The 27,210-nt window shown below is 37.2% G+C and overlaps 1 protein-coding gene across 2 annotated transcripts in view; it reads left to right on the forward strand.

Moving 5' to 3' along the window:
• AKT3 (AKT serine/threonine kinase 3) overlaps positions 1 to 27,210 on the forward strand; it is a gene marked incomplete at both ends in the record, with an annotated part of 378,522 nt that overhangs the window by 223,865 nt on the left and 127,447 nt on the right. For both annotated transcript variants that reach the window (XM_079726789.1, XM_079726788.1), the window contains 3 exons: positions 4,645 to 4,776; positions 24,310 to 24,375; positions 25,524 to 25,592. In XM_079726789.1, coding sequence (XP_079582915.1) covers positions 4,645 to 4,776; positions 24,310 to 24,375; positions 25,524 to 25,592 — 267 coding nt within the window. The remainder of the gene's footprint in view (positions 1 to 4,644; positions 4,777 to 24,309; positions 24,376 to 25,523; positions 25,593 to 27,210) is intronic.

Genomic DNA, 27,210 nt, shown 5'->3' on the forward strand with positions numbered 1-27,210 from the left:
GCAAAACAGAACCACAACAGAAAAAATAGGTGGGCGGGATCAATCCAAAATAGGTAGAACAATAACAATGTATAAAGAATAAAATAAAATTAGAAAAATTTCAAAATTTATTTGAAAAAATAAAAATTAAAATGAAACAACAAAATAAAATGGAACCACAACCTTAAAAAGAAAAAAAAAAATGCTGGAAAAGGCCTTGGCTGTGGGAGTGGGGCACGGCTTAGTTGAGAGCGATGTTTAGGCAGGGGGCGGGACCTAGGCTCAGGACCCATGCAACCTGAATATTCAGCGCTGCTGGAGAGGGCCTTGGAGTGCAGAGTTCAGAGGTAAGGTGCTGGGTGGAGGTGCGGGGGCAGGGTTTACGCCCAACTTGTTCAGAGGGGGTCTTGGAGTGTGAAGTGCAGAGGTAAGGTTCTGGGTGGGTGCAGGGCTTATGCTCAGCATGGCTGAAGGGAGCCACAGGATCAGATGATTAGGACCTCAGCAGGCTTTCTGGGGCCCAAGTGGGCAGGGGAAACACTGGCCGCATTCCCTTCCAATCCTTTGTTCTCCCGATGGTCTTTCACCATCCCTGTTGATCCCCTCACTGTGGGTGGGCTTCCCAAAAGTGGGAACCCCTTCCCTCCCCCAGCCGCCCCTCCAAGCCTCTAGTTCCATCCTGCCTCCACTTCTCCTCCCTCCTCCCTCCCCCCCACGTCTTACTCTGTTGCTCTGGTGTTCCTCCTGTCCCCTTAGGTTTCCATGGTCCCCCACGTGGTAGGTGCCCTAGTTGTGAGAATATGCAGACTCCATGTCCTCATAGTGTTCCATCTTTATGATCCTTTGAATGTGTTGTTGAATTTGATTTGCTAATATTTTGTTGAAGACTTTTGTGTCTATGTTCATCAGTGATATTGGACTGTAATTTTCTTTTTTTGTGTTATCTTTGTCTGGTTTTGGTATCAGGGTGATGGTGGCGTTGTTGAGCAAGTTTGGGAGTGTTCTTTTCTCTTCAATTGTTTGGAATAGTTTCAGGAGGAGAAGTGTTAACTCTTCTCTAAATATTTGATAGAATTCACCTGTGAAGCCATCTGGTCCTGGACCTTTGTTTGTTGGAAGTTGTTTAATCACAGTTTCAATTTCAGTACTTGTGATTAGTCTGTTCATGTTTTCTATTTCTTTCTGTTTCAGTCTTAGGAGATTGTACCTTTCTAAGAATTTGTCTATTGCTTCTAGATTATCCATTTTATTGGCTTAGAGTTGCTTGTAGTAGTCTCTTATGACTCTTTGTATTTCTGTGGTGTCCTTTGTAACTTCTCCTTTTTCATTTCTGATTTTATTGTTTTGAGTCCTCTCCCTTTTTTCCTGATGAGTCTGGCTAAAGGTTTACCATTTTTGTTAATCTCAAAGAAGCAGCTTTTAGTTTCATTGATCTTTGCTTTTGTTTTCTTTGTCTCTATTTCATTTATTTCTGCTCTGATATTTATGATTTCTTTCCTTCTACTAACTTCAGGTTTTGTTTGTTATTTTTGTCGAGTTGTGTTAGGTGTAAAGGTAGATTGTTTACTTGAGATTTCTCTTGTTTCCTGAGTTAAGATTGTATCACTATAAAATTCCCTCTTAGAACTGCTTTTGCTGCATCACATAGATTTTGGATCATCATTCTTTCGTTATCGTTTGTCTCTAGGTATGTTTTTATTTCCTCTTTGATTTCTTCAGTGGTCCATTGGTTATTTAGTAATGTATTGTTTGGCCTCCATGTGTTTGTGGTTTCTACAGTTTTTTTCCTGTAATTGATATCTAATCCCATAGCGTTGTGGTTGGAAAAGATGCTTGATATGATTTCAGTTTTCTTAAATTTATAGAGATCCACTGAAGTCAGGTCCCAGGATTGCAGTAATCATGTATCTGGACCCACTGTTTGTGCTATGGCGCAAGCTCCATCTTAGCCTGGCCCAACCTACACGTGTATGTGCCAACAGAATCTACAGCTGCTAAAGCTAGGCTTGTGTTTTCTGTGGGAGCACTGCTTGTTTGTTCAGATGTTCTGTAGGCTCTGAGTTTACAAGGCTAGTCTTGGAGATGCCATTTCACAGTTTACATGGCTACGAGGAAAGATTTCAGCTTTTCTTCCTTAGTTGATGTCCCCTGGGGCTTAGCTGTGGTTACAACCCCACCTCTGCTTGTGGGTCACCCACATGGGTCTGCTTGTGAGGCTGCCCTGGAGCATATGAGTTTGCCCTGGCAAGGAGGGTGCTCGGAGGCTGTGTAGCAGCCAAGGTCACAGGACGCCTAGTGACGACGGGTGCCTGGGAAAACTGGTGGACGTGGGCATGATATAGTTGGCCCCAGTGGTGGCCCTTCGTAGTGCTCGACCACGGGTGCAAGAGAGCCTTCCCAGGCGTTGATGAGGCACATAGGGAAGCCAGAGGCAGCGAGAGAGCCAGCCCCAGTGGGGGCCCTTCTTAGTGCCCAGGGAGGCAAGGGCCAGTGCATGGGGAGAAAGGCTGCAATGGCAGCTCCTCCCCTTCTATGCCACTTAACAACTGCCCTTTCCTGCTATGGCAGTCTGAGTTTCCTCCACAAGCATTCCCAGTTGTGGATTTCCTCACTCCCGTCTTCTCATGCTGTCTCCTCACAGCCAACAGCAATCCTCTCCCCGGATTTGCTCCCCAAACCCCATATTCCAGCACCCAGCCCCTTTCCACACCGGGACACATGTCTCAGGCTGGGGCACACAGGGCTGTGGCACAGACCATCTGTGTAGTTCTCACTCTGTCCTGCCTGCCACAGACCGGGTGCTGCACTCTCTTCCAATAGTCCCCGAAACTCCCCTTCTGTGCCAGCTGATCTCCCTGCTGGTGAGGGGCTTCCCAAGATGTGGCAATCTCTTATCTTCTTTTTTGCTTCTTCTTTCTTTCATCCTCCCCAGTTACGTGGGGATTTCTTGTCCTTTAAGGTGACCAAGGTCCTCTGCTAACTTTCAGCCTGTGCTCTGTGAGAATTGTTCCATTTGTAGATGTATTCTTTTTTTTTTTTTTTTTTTTTTTTTTTTTTTTGCAGTATGTGAGCCTCTCACTGTTGTGGCCTCTCCCGTTGTGGAACACAGGCTCCGGACGTGCAGGCTCAGTGACCATGGCTCATGGGCCCAGCCGCTTCGTGGCATGTGGGATCCTCCCAGACCGGGGCACGAACCCATGTCCCCTGCATCGGCAGGCGGACTGTCAACCACTGCGCCACCAGGGAAGCCCTGTAGATGTATTCTTGATGCATTTATAGGGAGAGATGAACTCCATGTCCTCCTACTCCTCCGCCATCATGACCTCCTCTTCTTTTCTTTCTTCTTAAAATTTAATTGATTTCTTTTTTCTTTTCTTTCTTTCTTCTTCTTCTTTTTTTTTTTTTTTTTTTTGGCTACATTGTGCCATGCACACAGCATGTAGGAATCCACTTCCTTGACCAGGGATCAAACCTGTACCCCCTGCGATGGAAGCATGCATTCTTAACCACTGGACCACCGGGGAAGTCCCTAATTGATTTCTGCCCTGATCTTTATTATTTTTTTCTTCTCATTCTTTTGGGTTTAATTTGCTTTTTTCTAGTTTCTTAAGGTAGAAGCTGAGGTCATCGGTTTGAGACATTTCTGACATTTACTTTAAATGGGTGGTAAAGAGGAAAGAAATACTTCTAAAAAGGCACAAAAATCTTCAATAACTTCTGATTGTTGGTAGGATAAAACCCCAGATCCTTAAATTGTTATTTTTAAATCCCTCTAAACTGAATTTAAGTTTAAAATGATAAACTGAGCATACCTCATCTTTCATCTAAAAGCCTATTAAAATAATAGCATAGGAATTTTTAAAAGGGACAAGTCCATAAAAATGAAAAGCTGTATGAGGGAAGGACATTAGTGGAGAAACATTATCAAAATTTTGGACGTTTGTGGATAAATAGAGTAGGAAAAGCATTCATAGAGGGGGCTATGGGGAGCAATAGTAATTGTGCTTGGCAAAATCCTGGCAATCACCTACTACTTAGAAATGAGAATGAGAAATGAAACTGAAAACAGGCAGATTAAAGACATTCTTAGAGTTCCATGACTCCTCCTGCATTGGACCAGTTGCTTTCTCAGAAGATATACTGCTGTTGTTCTGTTTCTTTGCACTGGGCTCCAGAATTGTTTTCAACATTTCTTATACATGTATCTTTCTCTTTCTTGGAGTCCATCCTTATTTTGTTATAGTACATTCTCAAACACTCCCTTCGATCCTTTTCTCTTAGATATATTTGGAAATGTTTGTGGAGGACATTTTTGATTGTCACATTGTCCGGGAGTAGTGGCACTACTAAATCCTTAGAAACTTGAGTTCTTGGAAGTGAGTGAAAATGATTTTATTTTCCCTTTGCCCTTACTAACAATTTGAGTAGTTGTGAGATTCTACATTTAAAATTATTGTCTCCATTATCTGAGAATTGCTTAAATTATTTCCAGCATCCATGATTGGTGATGAGAAAGCCAATGCCATTCTGATTCTTCATCATTTAAGTGTGCTTAGAAGTTGGTAAAATTTGATTTTGAGTGGATAATGCAAATATATACATATAAGTTTACAAATAAATTGTATCAAATGTTTTATATTATGTATTTTCATTTGTATTTTTCAGACAATGAATGATTTTGACTATTTGAAACTACTAGGTAAAGGCACTTTTGGGAAAGTTATTTTGGTTCGAGAGAAAGCAAGTGGAAAATACTATGCTATGAAGATTCTGAAGAAAGAAGTTATTATTGCCAAGGTAACTGATTACTAGAGTTGATTATTAAATTTTTGTTTATGGTGTCCACAAGTGTGTGTGTTCATGCATGCACATGACTAAAGTGTAGAAATTCCATTAAATAACCAAAATGTTGATTGTAGGCTACAGCTATAATAATATCTGTATATTAATATTTATTTACAGTATTAAAAGTTTCAAAGTTTGTAATATCATCTATTAGAATCTATTGTATTCCTTTGAGAGGGAAATATTTATTCTATGTTTGTGTGTTTGGGATAATGTTTTCACTATATATTTGTGACCTATATCACTAATTACAGTAGTGATACTTTTTGATATTTCCCTCCAACATTCTGAGTTTTTTATTATTAAATAAAATAGTGAATAGAATAGATTATTAGCATAGATTATTTGTGCCCATAAATTTTATGTAATCATGGAATGGAAAAGCATTCTTAATAAATTTAAGATACTAGAATAATAAAACTAAAATGATCACTACAATACTTCTACTTAAAATCCATCACCACACGTAGTTACAACCTTTATTTTTTGTGGTCAGACCTTTTAAGATTTATTCTTCTAGCAAGTTTCAAATATACATTATGGTATTATTAACTGTATTTATCATTCTGTACATTAAATTCCCATGAATTCTTTACTTCATAACTATAATTTGTATTTTAAAAAATATATATTTATTTATTAGTTATATTCCATTGTGTGTGTATGTGAGTGTGTATATATATATATATTTAATATATATATATACACACACATATACCTACATACATATGTGTGTATGTGTGTGTTTAATAAATAAATATATAATAAATAAATTATGGTTGATTTACAATAGTGTGTTAGTTTCAAGTGTACAGCATAATGATTCAGTTATTTTTTCTGATTATATCCCATTATAGGTTATTACAAGATACTGAATATAATTCCGAGATATACAGTAAAACCTTGTTGCTTATCTGTTTTATGTATAGTAGTTTGAATCTGTTAATCCCATACCCCTAATTAGTCCCTCCCCTCTGGTAACCATAAGTTTGTTTTCTATATCTGTGAGTCTGTTTCTGTTTTGTATATAGATTCTTTTTTTTTTTTTAGATTCCACATAAAAGTGATATCCTATAGTATTTGTCTTTGTCTGACTTACTTCACTAAGTATAATAATCTCTAAGTCCATTCATGTTGCTGTAAATGGCATTATGTAATTCTTTTTTATGGCTGAGTAATATTCCATTGTGTGTGTATGTGAGTGTGTATATATATATATATTTAATATATATATATACACACACATATACCTACATACATATGTGTGTGTGTGTGTGTGTGTGTGTGTGTATGCCACATCTTCTTAAGCCAACCGTCTACTGATGGGCACTTGGGTCATTTCCATGCCTTGCCTATTGTAAATAGTGCTGCTGTGAACATTGAGGTTCATGTATCTTTTTGAATTAGAGTTTTTGTCTTTTCTGGATATATGCCCAGGAGTGGGATTGCTGGATCATATGGTAGCTCTGTTTTTAGTTTTTTAAGGCATCTCCATACTGTTTTCCATAGTGGCTGCACCAATTTACATACCCACCAACAATGTAGGAGGGTTCCCTTTTTTCCATACCCTCTCCAACATGTATTATTTGTGGACTTCATGATGATAGTCATTCTGACAGGTGTGAGGTGATACTTCATTGTGGTTTTGATTTACATTTCTCTAATAATTAGTGATGTTGCACATCTTCTTTGGAGAAATGTCTACTTAGGTCGTCTGCCCATTTTTTAATTGGATTTTTTTTTTTAATATTGAGTTCCATGACCTGCTTGTATATTTTAGATATTAACTCCTTGTTAGTAGCATCATTTGCAGATATTTTTCTCCCATTCGATACGTTGTCTTTTTGTTTTGTTGATGGTTTCCTTTGATGTGCAAAAGCTTTTAAGTTTAATTAGGTCCCATTTTTTATTTTTGCTTTTATTTCTTTTGTTTTTGAATATTGATCTAAGAAAATATTGCTTCAGTGTATGTCCTAGAATGTTTTGCCTATGTTCTCTTCTAGGATTTTTATGGTGTCTTGTCTTATATTTAGGTGTTTAAATCATTTTGAATTTATTCTTGTATATGGTGTGAGGGAGTGTTCTAATTTCACTGATTTACCCACAGCTATCCAGCTTTCCCATCACTACTTGTTGAAGAAACTGTCTTTTCTCCATCTTATATACTTGCCTCCTCTGTCAAAGATTGTCTGTAGGTGCATGGGTTTATTTATGGGCTCTCTATTTTGTACCATTGAGCTATATATTTGTTTTCATTCCAGTACCATACAGTTTTAATTACTATAGCTCTGTAATATAGTCTGATGTCAGGGAGCATGATATTTCCAGCTCTGTTCTTCTGTCTCAAGATTGCTTTGGCAATTTGGGGTCTTTTGTGGTTCCATATAAATTTTAGGAATATTTGTTCTAGCTCTGTGAATAATGTCATAGGTATTTGGACAGGAATTGCATTAAATCTGTAGATGTAATGGGTAGTTTGGCCATTTTAATTATATTAATTCTTCCAATCCATGGGCATTCCATTTCATCATTGAATCTTCTTCAGTTTCATTTATCAGTGTTTTATAGTTTTCAATGTATAGATCTTCATCTCCTTGGTTAAGTTTCTTCCTAAGTATTTTATTTTATTTTTTTACAGCATTTCAAATGAGATTGTTTTTTTCCTTCTTCTTGCTGATATATCATTATTAATGTAAAGAAACCAATTTGTGTATATTGGTCTTTTATCCTGCTATCTTGCTGAATTCATTAGTTCTAATAGTTTTTATGTCGCAACTTTTAGGCTTCTCTATATTGAGTATCTGTCATCTGCAATTAATGACAGTTTTATCTCTTTCCTTCCAATTTGGATACCTTTTATTTCTTTTCTTATCTGATTGCTGTGGCTAAGACTGTCAATACTATGTTGAATTGAAATGGTAAGAGTGAGAATCCTTGTCTTTTTCCTGAATTTAGCGGGAAGTCTTTCAGCTTTTAACTGTTCATTTTGTGTTGGCTGTTGTTTTGCTGTAAATGGCCTTTAATATGTTGAAATATGTTCCCTCTCCCTCTATACCTACTTTGGTGAACGTTTTTATCATAAATGAATGTTGAATTTTGCCAAATACTTTTTCTGCATCTATTGAGATGATCATGTGGTTTTTGCCTTTCCTTTTTTTTAATGTGGTATACCACATTGATTGATTCGTGTATGTTGAACCATCCTTCTGGCCCTGGAATGAATCCATGTTGATCATGGTGCATGATCCTTTTTACGTCATGTTGGATTTGGTTTGCTAATATTTTGTTGAGGATTTTTGCATCTAAATTTATCAAAGATATTGGCTTATAATTTTCTTTTTTTGTAATGTCTTTGTCTGGTTTTGGTATCTGGGTGATGGTGGCCTCATAGAATAAATTTGGAAGTGTTCCTGCCTCTTTCATTTTTTCAGAATAGTTTGAGATGGATTGTTATGAGTTCTTCTTTGTTTGTTTGTTAGAATCTCCAGTGAAGCAGTTTGGTCCTGGATTTTTGTTTGACAGAATTTTAAAATGACACATTCTCTTTCACATCTAGTGATTGGTGTGTTCAAATTATCTGTTTCTTCTTGACTTAGTTTTGGCAGACTGTATGTTTTTAGAGATGTACATTTCTTCTAAGTTGTCCAGTGTTTTGGCATACAGCTCTTCATAGTATTCTCTATGATTTTTTGTATTTCTGTGGTATTGGTGGTTGTTACATCTCTTTCATTTCTTATTTTCTTTATTTGGGTCCTCTCTCTTTTCTTCTTGGTGTGCTTGGCTAGAGGTTTTTCGATTTTATCTTTTCAAAAAAAACAGCTCTTGGTTTTATTGATCTTTTCTGGGTTTTTTAAAAAATCTATTTTGTTTATTCAATCTCTGATCTTATAATTTCTTGTCTTCTGCTGACTTTGGGTTTTGTTTGTTCTTCTTTTTCTAATTCTTTTAGGTGGTAGGTTAGGTTGTTTATTTGAGGTTTTACTTGTTTCTTGATGAAGGCCTGTATCCCTATGTACTTTTCTCTTAACACTGTTTTGCTGTATCCCATAGATTTTGTAAGGTTGTGTTATCATTTTTGTTTGCCTCGAAGTATTTTCTGCTTCCTTTTTTGATTTCATCATTGACTCATTGATTTTTAAGTAGCATATTGTTTAGTCTCCCCATGTTTGTTCTTTTCACATTTTTCTTTCTGTGGTTGATTTCTGTTTTCATTCAGAATTTTGTACCTTTTGACCACCATCACCCATTTTGCCCACCTACTGCTTCTAGGCTGTTCTCTGTGAGTTCAGGCCTTTCTTTCTCTCTTTTCTTTCTTTTTTTTTCTCTCTTTCTTTCTTTCTTTCTCTCTCTCTCTCTCTCTCTTTCTTTCTTTCTTTCTTTCTTTCTTCTTTCTCTGTCTTCCTCCCCCCCTTTCTCTCTCTCTCTCTTTCTCTGTTTCTTTCTCCCTTCCTTCCTGCCTCCACATATAAGTGGAATCATACAGTATTTGTCTTTCACTGACTTATTTCACTTAGCAAAATGCCCTCAAGGCCCTTCCATATTATTGCAAGTGGCAAGATGTACTTCTTTTTGTGGCTGAAGAATATTCCACTGTGTGTATCACATTTTCTTTTTCCATTCATCCAGTGATGGACACATGGATTTATAAATTGTTTCCATGTCTTGGCTATTGTATATAATGCTGCAGCATACAGGGGAGTGGAGCTTTCTTTTCACGATAGTGATTTTGTTTCCTTTGTACAAATACCCAGAATTTTAGTTGCTGGATCAGATTGTAGTTTTAATTTTTTTTGACAAACTTCCATGCTGTTTTATATAGTGGCTACATCAGTTTACATTCTCACCTACTGTGTACGGTGGTTTCTTTTCTCCACACCCCCACCAACATTTATTTCTTGCCACTCTAACAGGTGTGAGGTGATAGCTCTATGTGGTTTGGATTTTCATTTCCATGATGGTTAGTGATGTTCAGCGCCTTTTCATGTACCTGTTGGCCATCTGAATGTTTTCTGTGGAAAATTGTTTATTCAGATCCTCTGACCATTTTTCAATCAGTTTGTTTGGTTTTTTGCTATTAAGTTATATGAGTTCTTAATATTTTGGATATTAAATTCTTACCAGATATATGGCTTGCAAATATTTTATCCCATTTAGTAGGTTTTATTTTCATTTTGTTAATGGTTTCCTTTGCTGTGCATAAGCCATTTATTGATTTTTCTTTTTGATATCAAATTTAAAAAATTAATTGACACAACTGGTGTCAAGAAGCTTACCACCTATATTTTTTCTAGTAATTTCATGTCTTAGGTCTTACATTCAAGTTTTTAATCCATTTGGGGTTGATTTTTGTGTATGGTGTAAGAAAGTGGTCCAGTTTCATTCTTTTGCTTGTGGCTGCTTAGTTTTTCTAGCACCATTTATTGAAGAGAGTGTCCTTTCCCCATGATGTGTTCTTCGTTCCTTAGTTGTAAGTTAATTGACCGTATATGCATGGGTTTATTTTGGGGCACTCTGTTCTGTCCCACTGATATTTGTGTTTGTCTTTATGCCAATACAATGTCATTTTGATGAGTGTAGTATTGCAATATAGTTTGAAATCAGGGAGCATGATGTCTCTAGCTTTGTTATTTCTCAAGATTGCTTTGGCTGTTTGGGGTCTTTGTTGTTACATACACATTTTAGGTTTTTTTGTTCTATTTCTGTAAAAAATGTCATTGGAATTTTGGTAGGGATTTCACTGAATTATCAAAGCCTTGTAGTTTTAGGTGTACAGGTCTTCTACCTCCTTGTTTAAATTTGCTCTTTAGTATTTTAATTCCTCTAATGCAGTTATAAATGGTATTTTAAAAAACTTTTTAAAAATATTAAAAACTTTTCTCTTTTTGAGACTTTGTTATTAGTGTATACAAACCAATTAATTTTTGTATATTGATTTTGTATTCTGCAACTTTACTGCATTTGTTTATTAGTTCTACTACTCTTTAGGGTATTCTGTATATAAGATTATGCTTATGCAAATAGAAATGGTTTTACTTCTTCCTTTCTGATTTAGATTCCTTTTATTTTATTTTATTTCTTTATTGTCTAATTGCTCTGGCTAGGACTTCCAATACAATGCTGAATAAAAGAGGTAGGTTGGGCCTCCTATGTTGCTCCTGTTCTTAGAGGTAAAGCTTTCAGCTTTTTTCCACTGAGTATGATGTTAGCTGTGAATTTGTCATATATGGCCTTTATTATGCTGAGGTATGTTCCATCTATAGCCGCTTTGTTGAGAGTTTTTATCAGAAATGGATGTTGAATTTTGTCAGATGCTTTTTCTTTATCCATTGAAATGATCATATGATTTTTATCCTTCCTCTTGTTAATGGGGTGTATGACGTTGAATGATTTGCAGATGTTGAACCATCCTGGCATCTCTGAAATAAATTCCACTTGATTGTGGTGTATGATCCTTTTAATGTATTGTTGAATTCAGTTTGCTGATACCTTATTTAGGAGTTTTGCATCTATATTCATCAAAGATATTGGTCTGTAATTTTCTTTTTCTGTGGTGGTGTTGCGTGCTTTTTGATATCCTGGTAACACCAGCCTAATAAAATGAGTTTAGAGTGTTTTGTCATCTTCTATATTCTTGAAGAGTTTCAGAAGAAGGACTGGTATTAATTTTTCTTTAAATGTTGATAGAATTTACCAGTGAGGCCACCTGCTCCTGGGCTTTTATTTTTTGGGAGATTTGTGATTACTGATGTAAACTCCATGTTCATTATTCATCTGTTCAGACTTCCTATTACTTCATGATTCAGTCTTGGTAAGCTGTATGTTTCTAGGAATTTATGCATTTTTTCTGAGTTATCTAATTTGTTATCGTATAATTGTTCACTGACCCTTATGATCCTTTATATTTCTGTGGTATCGGTTTTGAGTGGTCTCCCCTTTTGTTTATGATTTCATTTAAGTCATGTCTCCTCCTTTCTTTCTTTTTTTAATTAATTTATTTTGTTTATTTATTTTCAGCTGCATTGGGTCTTAGTTGCTTCGTGTGGGCTTTCTCTAGTTTCAGCAAGCGGGAGCTACTCTTTGTTGCGGTGTGTGGGCTTCTCATTGCATTGGCTTCTTTTGTTGCAGAGCGCGGGCTCTAGGCACGTGAGCTTCAGTAGTTGTACCACGCGGGATCAGTAGTTGTGGTGCATGGGCTTAGTTGCTGCACAGCATGTGGGATCTTCCCGGACCAGGGCTTGAACCTGTGTTCCCTGCATTGTCAGGCAGATTTTTTTTTTTTTTTTTTTTTTTTGCGGTACGCGGACCTCTCACTGCTGTGGCCTCTCCCATTGTTGAGCACAGGCTCCAGACGCGCAGGCTCAGTGGCCATGGGTCACAGGCCCAGCTGCTCCACGGCATGTGGGATACTCCCAGACTGGGGCACGAACCCGTGTCCCCTGCATTGGCAGGCGGACTCTCAACCACTTTGTCGCCAGGGAAGCCCATGTCAGGCGGATTCTTAACCACTGCGCCACCAGGGAAGCCCTCTACTCTTTTCTTAATTTGTTTTGCTAAAGGTTTGTAAATTTTATCTTTTCAAAAAGCCAACTCTTAGTTTTGTTGATTTTTTTAAAAAGTGTCTTTCTAGGGCTTCCCTGGTGGTGCAGTGATTGAGAGTCTGCCTGCCGATGCAAGGGACACGGGTTCGTGCCCCGGTCTGGGAAGATCCCACATGCCGCGGAGAGGCTGGGCCCGTACGCCATGGCCGCTGAGCCTGCACGTCCGGAGCCTGTGCTCCGCACCGGGAGAGGCCACAACAGTGAGAGGCCCGCGTACCGCAAAAAAAAAATAATAATAAAATAAAAAAGTGTCTTTCTAATCTTTGTTTCATTCATTTCTGCTCTAATGTATATTATTTCCTTCCTTCTGTCAACTGTGGGCTTACTGTGTTCTTTTTCTAGATCCTTAAGGTGTAAAATTAGGTTCTTTATTTTAGATTTTTCTTTTTTCTTAATGTAGGCATTTATCAGTACCAAGTTTCCTATTAGAATTTCTTTTTCTGCATTCCATAAATTTTGGTGCACTGTGTTTCCATTTCTTTTGTCTCAAGAATTTTTTGATTTCCCTTTTGATTTCTTTTTTGACTCATTGATTCTTCAGAAGTGTTTTGCTTATTTTCTATATAATTGTGAGCTTTCCAGCTTTACTCCTGTTATTTTTAGTTTCATACTACAGTGGTTGGAAACTATAGTTGGTATAATTTTAATCTTTTGAAATTTGTTGTGACTTGTTTTGTGATCTAACATATACTCCATCCTGGAGAACGTTGCATGGATACTTGAGAAGAATATGTATTGTGAAGCCATTGGTTGGAATCTTTTGTATATATCTGTTAGGTCCATTTGCTCTAAAGGGTAGTTCAATCCATTATTGTCTTGTTGATTTTCTATATGGATGATCTTTCCATTGTTGAAAGTGGGGTACTGAAGTCCTTTACTATTATTGCATTGCTGTCTATTTCAGCCTTCATATTTGGTGACAATTGTTTAATATATTTTGATGCTCTCATATTGGGTGTGTATATATTTACAATTGTTATGTCCTCTTGATGAATCGATCCCTTTATCGTTATATAATGACCTTCTTTTTCTCTTACAACTTTTGATTTAAAGTCGAAATTGAACTTAAAGTTCAATTCTTACAACTTTCGACTTAAAGTCTATTTGTCTGATAGAAGTATAGCTACTCCTTGTCTCTTTTGGTTTCCATTTACATGGAATATCCTCTTCCATCCCTCCTTCCCTTTCATCATATGAGTTTCCTTAAAGCTTAAGCGACTCTGTTTTAGGCAGCATGTAGTTGGGTTTTGTTTTCTTATCCACTCAGCAACTGTGTGTTTTTTAATTGGAGATGTTAAACCATTTATATTTTAAGGAATTATTGATGATGAGAGATTTACTATCACCATCTGTTTAATTGCTTTCTAATTATTTTATAGTTTCTTTTTTCTTTTCTTCCTCTCTTGCTTGCTTTCTTTGTGAATTGTTCATTTTATATAGTGGTATATTTGATTCTTTTTATCATTTGTGTATCAGAGTTCTTTGCTTTGTGATTACCCTGCTGTTCATAATACATTTTATAGTCATAGCAGTCTATTTTAAGTTGATAACATTTTAACTTCAATTGGTTTTAAAAGTCCTACACATTTACTTCCCGGCCAACATTTTATGTTATTGATGTCCCAATTTATATTTTTTATATTCTGTGTACATTAACAAAATATTGTAGCTATAATTATTTTAAATGCTTTGTCTTTTAACTTGTATGCTAGAGATCAAAGTGACTTACACACTGCCACTGCAGTTTTAGAGTGTTTCAGATTTGTATAATTACCTTTACCAGTGAATTTTATATGGTTATATGTTTTTATGTTACTGATTAATATCTTTTCATTTCAGCTTGAAGAACTCCCTTTAACATTTTATATAAAGCCGTCTACTGATAAATTTCCTCAACATTTGTTTTTCTGGGAAAGTCTTTATCTTTCCTTCATTTTTAAAGGACAGGGTTGCTGGGTAATGTGTTCTAAGTTGATAGTTCTTTTTTTCTTTGAGCACTTTGAATATATCATCTCACTTTCTCCTGGCCTGCATGATTTCTGTTGAAAAATATGCTGATAGCTTTATTGGAGTTTCTTTGTCTATGTTGAATACACTTCCTCTTGCTGCTTTCAAATTTCTCTCTTTGTCTTAGATTTTTTGAGAGCTTGTTTACAGTGTATCTTGGTAAAGATCTCTTTTGATTGAATCTGTTTGGGGAGCTTTGGGCTTTGTGTACCTGGGTGTCCATATCTCTCTCCAGCTTAGAGAAGTTTTAAGCCCTTATTTCTTAAAATATATTTTGTGTTCCTTTGTCCCTTCCTTTTCTGGATTTCTATAATTTGAATATTGTTTCATTTTGTGGTATCCCATAAGTCACAGAGGCTTTCTTTACTCTTTCATTCTTACATCTTTTTCTTTGACTGGAAGATGTCAAGGGATCTGTGTTTAAGTTCACACATTGGGTTTTTTTTTTTTTTTGCCTTATTGAGCCTACTGTTGAATTTCTCTATTGCACTTTTCATTTCATTCTTTGTATTCTCCAGCTCTGGAATTTCTGATTGGTTCTTTTTTTATCATTTCTACTAGTTTGTCAAACTTCTTGTTTTGTTCATGTATTGTTCTTCTAAGTTCATTTAACTGTCTCTCTGTGTTCACTTGAATCTTGCTAAGCTTCGTTAAACACTTTGAATTCTTTTTCATGTAACTCAAATCCATTTCTTTGGTTTCAGTTATTGGAAAATTCTTGTGTACCTTTGGTGGTGTCATGCTTTTCTTGCTTCTTCATGTTTCTAATGTCTTTGAGTTGATAATCGTGCATTCAAGGAAGCAGTTGCCTTTTTCAGCTTTTTAAGACTAGCTTCACTGGGGAAAGATTATCACCTGAAGATGACTGTGAATACGCCAGCTGGGTAGGGTGCAGTGTCCCTGGTTCCAGGGAGGGCACACTAAAGTCCTTTCCATGCAGCTCTGTCAGCTGAGATCAACATCAGCGTAGATTGTGACATCTTCTTTTAGAAGATGTGGGTGGCAGTGGTGGCAAAAGCTGCAAGGATCCTACTATTCTTTTTTGCCTGTCAAAATTCTAGCTAAGGGAATCCCTCTTGATGGCAGGGCTGGTGTGCTGACACTTGGGGCATCAGTGGAGCTGGTATCCTGGGACCTGGTGCGCACAGAGCTACCACAACACCTGAGTCGTGGGGGCACAGGTACACTTGCAGTAGCAATGGCACTGGTTTCTGAGGTACAGGCATGTGAAAACTTCCCATGGAACTGGGGTCTGGGTTCCTGGGAATCAGCACAGTGACTCAGGCCCTGGGGTAAAGGGGGATGCAGTAGCAGCAGTATTCCTGGGACGACAGGGTTCAGCAGTGGCTTGGGACCCAGAGCCAGAGTAGAGTAGTGTACTTCTTATAGATGGTGGGTCAGATACCTGACTCTGGCCTCAGGGTTCAGTTTTATAGCAGCAACTTCTTGGCCTCAGCAATGGCCAGTCATAACCATGGCCTAGGACCCAGGGGGCAGTTGCAGAACAGTAACAGATGGGCCCCAGTAATGTTGGGTCATAGCAGCAACTTAGAACTCTGGGGGCGGTTGCAGAGCTCCAACAGCACAATCTACTGATGGGCAGGTCAAAGCCCTGACTTTCAACCCGGGGGGCAGGGTACAGAGCAGCTGTAGCACCAACTGCCCCAGCTATGTTGGGTCAGAGCTCTGACTTGGAACCCCAAGGACGGTGTGCTGAGCAGCAGCATGTGGCCCTGTAATGGCAGGTCAAATGGTGACAGAAACCCAGGGACAGGGAACAGAGTTGCAGCAGCACAGCCTGATGATGGCAGATCAAAGCCACAATTTAGGACCCAGGGGTGGTTGCAGAACAGTGGCAACATTGCTTGGTAATGGCCCATTAAAGCAGTGTGTTGGGACCCTAGGGGCAGGGTGCAGAGCAGCAGCAGAGTGGCTCCTTATGACAGGTGAAAGTCCTGTCTTAGGACCCAGGGGTAGGGTGCAGAGCAGTGGTATTGCAGCCCAAGTTATGACTGGTCAAAGCTACAACTTGGGACCCAGTGGCAGGGTACAGAGCAGTGGCACAGCCCCATTTTATGGCAGGTCAAAGCTGCAACTGGATCCTGGGAGTGGAACACAAGCAGAGCAGCCATGGCCCTGGTTGTGGCATGGTAGAGCCCTAAAGTGGGACATGGAAGGCAGGAGACAGAGTAGTAGCCCTTGTATGGCAAGGCAAAGCCCTGATTAGGACTCAGTGGTAGGGCTCAGAGCAGCAGCAGCTTGGCTTTGTGGATGGCTAGATTTTGTGGCATCCTGAGATCCAGGGAGCCAGACACAGCAGCAACTAGGGTCCCTGGGGCCATGTGTCATCCGCAGCAACAGCTCCTGTCCCAGAGAGGAGCTGCAGTGGTGTGGACTTTCGGTAGCTCTGTTAGCTGAGCTCAGTCAGTGTTGGTGAAGACTGTGGGAATCCTCAGTAGTGAAAGCTGCAAACAAGCATGGCAGTGAAGCTTGTTGGAGTTCTCTTGCTCTTATTTTCCCCATAGGGGGAAATCCCTCTGAGGCCGTCTTTTTTGGTGCCTAACTGCCCTGGTCTAGGGGATGGGATGTCACAGGAAAAATGCTTCCTATACTTTTCTGGCAGCCATCCTCGTTTTTAAAAACTTTACAGGGTTTATGCTGCTTCATTGCTTTCTGCTGATTTCATTGTAGTCCAGAGCTTTTCAAAAGCTGTTTTCATCAGTTTGTAGTTGTTTGTTGTTTTTGTAGGATAACCTAATATTGGGACCTCCTAGCCCTCCATCTTGTTGACGTCACTCCTAACAAGTCCTATTTCTGGTGCTAAATGTCAGTGGTCCCTAAGACCACTCTCAGGCTTAATATTTCATTAGGAATCACAGATCTAGGAAAGCTGATATACTAGTGGTTATGGCTTATTGTAGTGATAACATACAGATTAAAATCAACAAAAGGAAAGTCATATGGGACAAAGGCCAGGAGAAACCTTTCAGGTGTCCTCTCCCAGTAAAGTCACATGGATGCACTTAATTCCCCCAGTAACAATGTGTGACAACATGTGCAAAGCGTTGTCAACCCGGGAAACTCACCCAAGCCTTGGTTTCCCGGATTTTTATTTTAAGTGAGTCATGTAGGCAAGCAACACCTGTGTGGTTTCCCTAGCCACCCTGAGCAAAATCAGGCACACAGCATTCATCATTCTTCCTGTTGTTTGCATGAACTGTCTAGTCAAACTGGTGTCATGTGGCCCAAGATCTCTGGCATGCAAAAATACTCTTACCAGGTAGAATATTCTAAGGGATCAGAGCTTATTTCCCAAGAGCTAGCCAAGGGACAGTCCTGAGAATCACTTTCTTTGTGAGTGTACAGGGTTTGAGCAATCCAGGCCTTCTGAGTTCATTCTTCCCTACACATGCACCTATTAAAATATCAAACCAGTGCTTTGACTTGACTACTGACATTTCTCTTTCCTTGGCTTTTAAGTTATTAAGTGCTGGCCCCTAAGAAGAAATTCTTATCATCTGCCAGCTTCTTTGATCCATTCTTTCAGATTCTCATGAACCTCTGTATTATCTATTGTGCAAATGATTGTGGTTTACTCTAGGAAGCAGATAATGAATGTATTTGCTTTGATCTGCTGCATCTTCATCATTTGTCATTGTGCTATTGGAGGTATGATTTCATTTGATTTGTGTTCTGTATTTTCTTCTTGCAGTCGTGAAGATTCTATCATTCTTTAGCATCATTCCTAGGGTTATCATTCACTATTTACTGATTCATTCATTCTTTCTTTCAACAAATATAAATTGAACACCTAATTATTTACTAGTTACTGCCCTAGGCAATGGGAATATGTGAATGAATAAGACTGACCAAAATTCCTCCCCTTTGGAAATTACATTTTAGTCAGGAAACAGACACATGACAAATGAGTAAATCATAGTATGTAAGAAATGAATACATACCATGGAGAAAAATTAAGTAGGGTAGGGAAACAAGGAATAGTAGTGTTTCTGATTTTTGTGGGTTTTGTAGTTTTAAATAGAATGATCACAGAAGACCTCACTGAGAAAGTGAGATTTCAGTGAACATTTGAAGGAAATGAGGAAGCAAGGTATTTGGGAGGAAGACTTCAGGTATTTGGGAGGAAGAATATTCCAGGCAGAGGAAATCACAATCAAAAAAGCACTGAGGAAGCAGCATATTTTTAAAATAGCTAGGAATCTAGTCTAGCATGGCTTGTGTAGAGTAAGAGTAGTGAAGGGTTGTTTAGGGTAGTGGCAGATGTTGTAAGGATATTGGTTTTTACTCAGTGTAGTGGGAAGCCATTGGAAGTTTTTAGGCAGTATAGTGACATGATATAATTTTTATTTTAATATTATCATTTTGGCTGCAGTGTTGAGAATAGACTGTGGGTTGGAAGCAGGGAGTTTGTTAGGAGTTAATGGCAATAATCCAGATAATTGATATAGTGGCTTACATTAGGGTATTAGCAGTGGAGGTGGTAAGACATAATCAATCCGGGGTATATTTTGATGAAGAACCATCAGAATTGCCTGACAGATTGAATGTAGGGTATGAGAGAAAGTAAGGAGTTGAGGATCATTGCCAGGTTTTTGGCCTGAGCAACTGGAAGGATGCTGTTGCCATTTGCAGCAATGGGGATGATTTTTTTTCTGTGGAGAAACAAGCCTTTTCATGGGAAATTAGAAATTAGGTTTGGACATGTCAAATATGGTATTTCTGTTAGACACCCAAGTTAAAGGCATCTATTAGACATCCATGTCAAATAAGCATTTCTGGAGTTTAGGGAAGAAACCTGCATTTGAGACACAAATGTGGAAGTCCATGATCATCATATAGACTGTATTTAGGGTCATAGTCTGAATGAAGTCACCAAGAGAATGAGTGTACCTATGAAGGGAAGAGGTTAATGACCTCTATTCTGAGTAGGAAGTAGGATTACACTTTGAAACTGTGGGAGTGAGGTTGAGATAAAGAAAGACAACTTAATGAAAATCTCCTGGAGTTAATGAAAGTCAGATAGACCTCGGTGCCAATCTCAGCTCAGTAGTTTAACTAGGTAAGGTAACCTTGTGGGGTTGTGTGTACATTTCATCATACATACCAGGCCTGGTAGGAGGCCTGGGAAAGTTTGGAAACATTCATACTGAGGAATGGAAGAATGACCTTGGTAGGGATGAGTTAAAGAATCCTAAGAAGATTCAGCTGAGATTAGAGAGGGCATTATAATGGTGCTAGTCAGTATGTTTGTGATTTTATTCCCCTTGAGATATGGAATATATCAATAAAAGTGAGAAAGTAGAGATTGATTTATTCCAATACTGGGAATTGGAAGAGGCAGAAGGAAAGAAGGGAATGTAGTGAAGGGCAATATAGACAAGCAGCATGTTCTACAATTTAAGAGGGACTAGGTGCTAAAGATTATGTTATAATTGAAGTCAAAGAAGTTCATGTAGCCCTCCATCCAAGTAACATTGGTTTGGCCAAAAAGTTTGTTCGGGTTTTTCGGTAACATCACATGAAAAACCCAAGCAAACTTTTTGGCCAGCCCGATATTTGGAACAAGAGCATCAAGAATAAATTATCAAATAACAACATTTGATAAAGGTGATATACTATTCATAGACATCAGGGAACAATTGTGCTTTCGTTTTTTCCATCAAGATGAAAAAGATCTTCAAAAAGGTAATAGCAGTAGAAATGAAGGAATGGTGAGGAGAAAGTGTGAGAGCTGGAGAGTGGAAGTATTAGAAGTCTGCATCTGGGCCGTTGCTCAAGTTTTCCAAAGAGGGGGAAGTTACAACCCCAAAATTTAGAGCTTGATAATATGACATCTTTCCTATGGAAGAAAAAAGTATAGATTGCTGACATATGGCTTGTCAAAACAGAACAAGTAAATAATGATCACTTGTAGTCATTGTGGTTTAATTAAGAATAAAGGTGCCAAGGTAAAAACTTCTCCCCTCTTCTCCCTGCTTCCCCACCTGCTACATCTCCTCCTCTGAGTGTCATTTATACCTCTGGATTAAAAAAAAAAAAGATGCTTTAGATATGATGTATCTTGATTTCAACCAGCTTCTGATAAAAGTCAATCATTATAGTCTTGTGGTCAAAATGGAGAAAATAATGTGAACAGAGTTAAAGTACCTAGTTAAGTTGCTACCAAGGTTTTTGAATATGGGAGACAGTGTGGTGAAGTGGAAATGACCATTGATGTTGGACTTAGATGGGATCAATATTGACCTTTTCACCTGCAACTTGAGCTGGTGAACCTTGCTCACAGAACCTTAACTTCTGTGAACCTTGATTGCCTCATATAAAATGGGAATAGTCAAACCAAACCCGCTAAGTTACTACAAGGATTAAAGGAGATGACACCCGGGCTTCCCCGGTGGCGCAGTGGTTGAGAGTCCACCTGCCGATGCAGGGGACACGGGTTCGTGCCTCCATCCAGGAAGATCCCACATGCCGCGGGGCGGCTGGGCCCGTGAGCCATGGCCGCTGAGCCTGCACGTCCGGAGCCTGTGCTCCACAACGGGAGAGGCCACAACAGTGAGAGGCCCGTGTACCGCAAAAAAAAAAAAAAAAAAAAAAAAATTCCATTCTCTGTAAACGTCTTTCTATGAAAGAAATTAAATTTTAAATTTCACTGTTTAGTATTTTACCATGGATGAATATACATGAAGCTATATTTCAGAAGCTTTTTCATGAAAACATTATACTTACATTATATACCGAAGCACTCTTCATTTGTAATCATGATCAACAAATGGATTTTTTTAAAAACATCATATTGTTTTAACCACTAAGCTTTATCACTGTTATTTATAACTTTTTGTTTTGACATATTGCTTTTAACTGTAATTAAAAATTATTGACATCTGTGTTTACTTTTTAGCTTGTGCATACCTTATCTTCATAGCAGAAACTAATTAGTATGTGAAATATTGTACCATTAAATTTGCATTAAGGGGGAAATTCTAATATGATCAGATGTAAAAATATGGTAGAAAATACGTTTTAATACATGAAAGGTATGTACATGGTATTAATTCTGGTTTCATTCTTACAACAAAGAAATATTGTTTTAGCTTTTGCCTACCTACATCTTTACTTGGCTCCTTTAATGTGATTAGGCAGATCATAGAATTTAGAAAAAATATAATCTTTCATGAAACTTACTAAGTGATTTAGAAAAACAACTGTTACATATAATGAGTTTGTTTCAACAAAATAGAATGAAATATCTGCCAGAAATGTTTTCTGAAGTACTAGAATATCTTTTTTGGTTTCATATACTTACCTTTCTTTAAGTCTTTTCCTAGTTTACTGCCTCAAATCACTTAAAATCCTGAAGTATAATAGGTAAATGTTATGTCTTCTGTGAATCTCTTTCTTACTGCATATAAAGAAATATTTCTTCTGCTCTACCGTCTTGTTGGGAGCATATAGCTGTTAGTTTTTTTACTATTAATTTTATATCTCAAAAATACTTCAAACATTTTTTCTTATTCCTGCTGTTACTGTCATCCAAGCCATCCTCATTTCACTCTTGTACTGCAGTTGTCTCTTGATTGATCCCTCCTGTTTTTGCTGTCCTTCTCAGAGGAGACTGAGCAAACTGAAAAACAGAAATCAGCTGTGTGCCTCTGAGCCTCCATCTCCTACACCATCACATTACCCAACCTATGATCTTCCAGTAGCATGGATTTTCCTTCATTATCCATTTACTATAGTAGATACCCCAATTTTCCCTTAAGAAAAATCAGATCACTTATCAGAATTCATAATTATTTCTTAAATTGGATATTTACCAATTTGTTATGTCTTCTCCACTAGCATGTGAACTCCATGAGCAAAAGAATCATGTCTTTTTTTTAAAGCACTTTATACTTGCACTGTCTTAACATTAAGTAAATGCATATCGAGGATTTTGTTTTTTAATCATTGAATTCCTTTCTGTATCTCAAAATAGCCACTTGTATAATCCTTAATCTTGTATTTTACATTCATTATATGATTCCCATAAACTGCAGTATCCCCTTCTCTTCTTTTTTTTTTTTTTTTTTTTGCGGTACGCGGGCCTCTCACTGTTGTGGCCTCTCCCGTTGTGGAGCACAGGCTCCGGACGCGCGGGCTCAGTGGCCATGGCTCACGGGCCCAGCCGCTCCTCAGCATGTAGGATCTTCCCGGACCGGGGCACGAACCCGTGTCCCCTGCATCGGCAGGTGGACTCTCAACCACTGCGCCACCAGGGAAGCCCTCCCCTTCTTTTCTTTGTTTTTTCCATTAATACTGACCACCATCTGACTAACTGAAATGAAATCTCCATGAGGGAAGGACTTTGGTCTGTGTTGTTCAGTTTCCCTGTCTTCAATGGGTAGAAAAATACCCAGAATATATTTGTTTCATATATATTGAAGGAATAAATGATTGGATGAGTGAAGTCCCACACATTTGACATCTTGGAATTCATTCCTATGATAAACAGCTAAGTTCAACAAACATTTAATAAGTACCTACTGTATGCTAATCATTATGCTAGGCACTGTTGGCACAGAAATTAGTTATGGTGTCATTTCTGCTTCTTATTTATTTTGTATTAAGATGTTTGGTATTACTCTAATTAATTTAGAAGTTATAGTATGATATGACAGAGGCTTTCATACTGTTTGAGCACTTAAGCCTGGTTCTTATTAAACAAATAAGACTGGAATGCTTTCTTACCCATACTTTATTTCGCTGGTTTTAAATACTGTGTCATTACACTTTACTTTCTGTTCAGACAGAATTGGTCTCACCCTCTTGGAATGGCTTTTGGATTTTAGCATCTTTGATCAGTCTATTGCTCATTTATCTGTTAAGTCTAACTAAGGTCAGATGCTTTTATAAAAATAATAAATATAATGCAGTGTCCTAATGTTCCCTTGTCTTACTTATAACCTAACTGCGATTTGCCAGCAATATTAAGAAATTGATCCTGTAAGGGCCTTGTTCAGGATCTTGGCAGCAGCAGAGACCAGAGATGCTGTGTTAGTTTCAGCAGTTGTCTTCCTTTCCTTTCATTCTTTAAGATAGTGTTATTTTTAAAATATGAAACATTTTTCCAGTTCTCCATATGTTGAGAAAATCTTTCCTAGTTCACTTTTGATGTCAAGATGAAATTTATGTACAAGATTGGGGAAATACACTCTTAGTGTATTTTTGGTTTGAAATATATGCAGATTTAAAAAGTGTCACCTAGAATAGGCTGTGACCTTTTTTTTTAAAAAAAAAAAGAAGCATGCTAAAAAAGCCACAAGCAAAAATATACAGCTTTTATACTCTGTTTTTATTTCTAAAATGTATAATTTAGAATTAAATCTTATACAGGTACTGTGTCCCCCTTTTCAATAACTGATTTTTCTTTTAGGTAGAAGACGTACAACAAATTCTATGATCTTTAATGAAATATATCCTCTAAATCCCCCTGAATACAATGTAATACAAACACGGAAATATTAACTTCTCCATGCCTAGCTGTTAACTGATAAGGCATTCTCTTCAAGGGGAAAGGCTTACTATTTCATTTTCTGTGTCCCTGATAATTTTTGCTGATTATTATATCATTATTGCTATACTTTAAGTATGACTGAATTTATATGAGTTTATACCTTATAGCCATCTGATTTAAATCACTAATTTGATTTGATTTTTTTTTTTTTTTGGTGGAAGAGAAGCTTAGCAATAAACGGAGCATGTGTTTTAAAATTTTTTTCTGTGTCTGTGTTTACCTTTTCTGGTCTTAGAGAAATAGCAAAAATTTTTATATTATTTGTGCTCAGAACATTTATTAAAGGTATGCCTTTTTCTTTTGTAGGATGAAGTGGCACACACTTTAACTGAAAGCAGAGTATTAAAGAACACTAGACATCCCTTTTTAACAGTAAGTGCCTAGAGGAAAGATGTTATAATCATAACATTTTATATTTAAGGGAGTTTTATTATAGCAACTAAGCTATGAAAAATAACATTTTAAATAACATTTATTTAGGTATGACATTTTCTTTGTAGATAAGTCAGTTTTGGGGAAATTATTAGAATGTATGGATTAAGTTTACAATATGCATGCATTTGTAGTCCTCTCGTTACATACCCATGAGTTTTTTGAGATTTTTTTTCTTCCCATAACTCTCACTGCCTTAAAAAAGTAGAGCAAATACACTTAAAAATAAATTTAAATTTAAAGATAGCATTTAAATTAAAAATAGGATAAGTCATGGTACATCTTCTTTATTAGATAAAGTATAAACTGTGACTTAAATACATATAAATTAGTTATTTTGAAACAGACTGATTTTTTTTTAGTCCCATTTAGATTGCTTGTAATAGAGCCATAATTTGCAAAGTTTCTGTATGTTCCTGGTTCCAATGAAGTGTATTAAGATTAAAAATAACAGACTTTCAAAAGGAGAAACTTTTAAAGATTTAGGATTATTATGTAGGTTTCTTCAGAGGTATCACCAGATACATAGACTTACTTTGTTACATTGTTGTGAGTTTATAGTTCAGTGTATTAAGATAGTTGACTCTAAAGTTTTAATATCTTTATAACCTATAAAATTATCTGAAACATCTCTATTGGATTGAGTCATGTTATGCGACCTCTATGCAAGAAGTGATACTGAAACTATATTAGAATCCCAAGTATAACTGTACTCCTAAGACTTTCCCTGAAGTAATTTGTAGGCCTTACTTTTAAGGTCTCATGGATAAGGACTTTGGGGACCAATACAGTTTCAAGTAGATGACATAGTAGATTGAGAAGTGCTCATAACAATTACTAAGTTTATTTTTATTAAAAATCATAATTCTAATTTTTCCCCAAATAATACTAATTGTTGATCTTCACAAAATTTGTTTTATATTTCTCATAAACTTTTATTTAAGCATTTTTAAGGGAATAAATACACTCTTAAGGAACAAGAACAATTCATTTTATCAATCATGCTTACTGTTTCTAAGTATTCTCTTTTTGATACCGTTGTAAGAATGTAGGATTATAATATAACATTTTTTCTTTTTCATTTCAAGTCCTTGAAATATTCCTTCCAGACAAAAGACCGTTTGTGTTTTGTGATGGAATATGTTAATGGGGGAGAGGTGAGTCAAGAAGTATAACCAGCACTTGCATTTGCATGGTAGTATTGTTATTTTTTAAAACTTATCTACAATACAAGTTATAATGTAATAGTTCTCTACTTCTTGATAGGGATTTGTATAGCTCTTTCTACTATTTTAGTAAATGGGAGCTGAATAATTTTCTAATGAAATATGAGGATCATTTATTTTTTACAATGACTTTTATGTATAGGAAAGTTTAATCATACTCTTTTTTCTAAATTTTTTAAATGCAAAAAATTTTACTACAGATATGATTTTTAAAATCATGGTTTTTAATTTTGAAAACCAGAAATAGAGGGTTTATAATGCTTTACATAGTTCTTCCTCAAGTTTTGTGAAACTTATAAAAAATTATTTTGCACATTTTAAACTCAGTTTAACAATAGGCCATAGGCACATTGTGGTTGAGTTCTCTCTTCTTCTACATAGTAGTTAGAGTAACTTTGACTGTATGTAAGGGATTTTTAAGGAATTTTGTAGTTTTGAAGGTAAATTCAATCATTTTAGTAGTGTATTTCACCTATTGCTTTATTCTTTATCCTTTCTCCTCCCTATATTTGATCAAAATCAATGCGAGGGAAAAATGTAATTAACTGCACTAGTTAACTGGAAATATTTCACATTGTGAGTGTTTTGAAATAAATTTAATTATTAAATAGGGGCTTGTATCTCACAGGCCTTAAAATAGTCTTATTATCCGAAAGGAGGGAAGGAAGAGATGGAAGGAGGAATGGAAGAAAAGAGAGGGGGAGGGAGGGAGGAAAAGAAAGAAACAAAGAAGGGAGGGAAAGAGAGGGAGAGAGGGAGGGAGGGAGGAAGGAAAGAAGGAAGGAGGGAAGGAAGGAAGAAGAAAATATCCCTTATACAATATTTTCCCCTGTAGAATTATCTGACTTAGAGGAATTAGTCCATTGCAAAAAATTCATTCATTCATTTGGTAAACACATTTTGAGTGCCTTGGCAGTGTGAGTTTGTCCAAATGTGTTAAGAGTTTATAATTTATCTTATAACTGAATTATAAATTAGAATATATAGTGAAAGAGCTTTTAATTTATCTTATAAGTATATTATTATATAGTGAAAGACCTAAGTATTAATAAATTCATAAAAAAATGTGTTATGGATGATCTAGCATTTAGGGTAGGCTTAATGAGATTTCTTCAAGGAAACTGATTTGAGAGGATATTTCAGGTGGAGAGGATGATATGAGCAGAATCACTGGTAGGCAAGCCCAGAGGAAGAAGTTGAGTAGTTAGATTATAATAGCCCAGGCATGGGACTTCTCTGCTGGTGCAGTGGTTAAGAATCCACCTGCCAATGTAGGGGACACGGGTTCAAACCCTGTTCCAGGAAGATCCCACATTCCGCAGAGCAACTAAGCCTGTGCACCACAGCTACTGAGCCTGCGCTCTAGAGCCTGTGAGCCACAACTACTGAGCTCTCGTGCCACAACTATTGAAGCTTATGTGCCTAGAGCCCATGCTGTGCAACAAGAGAAACCATCTCAATAAGAAGCATGTGCACCGCAACGAAGAGTAGCCCTGGCTCGCCGCAACTAGAGAAAGCCCACGTGCAGCAGCAAAGACCCAACACAGCC

Source organism: Hyperoodon ampullatus, assembly GCF_949752795.1.
Source record: "Hyperoodon ampullatus genome assembly, chromosome: 2".
NCBI classification, from domain to species: domain Eukaryota; kingdom Metazoa; phylum Chordata; class Mammalia; order Artiodactyla; family Ziphiidae; genus Hyperoodon; species Hyperoodon ampullatus.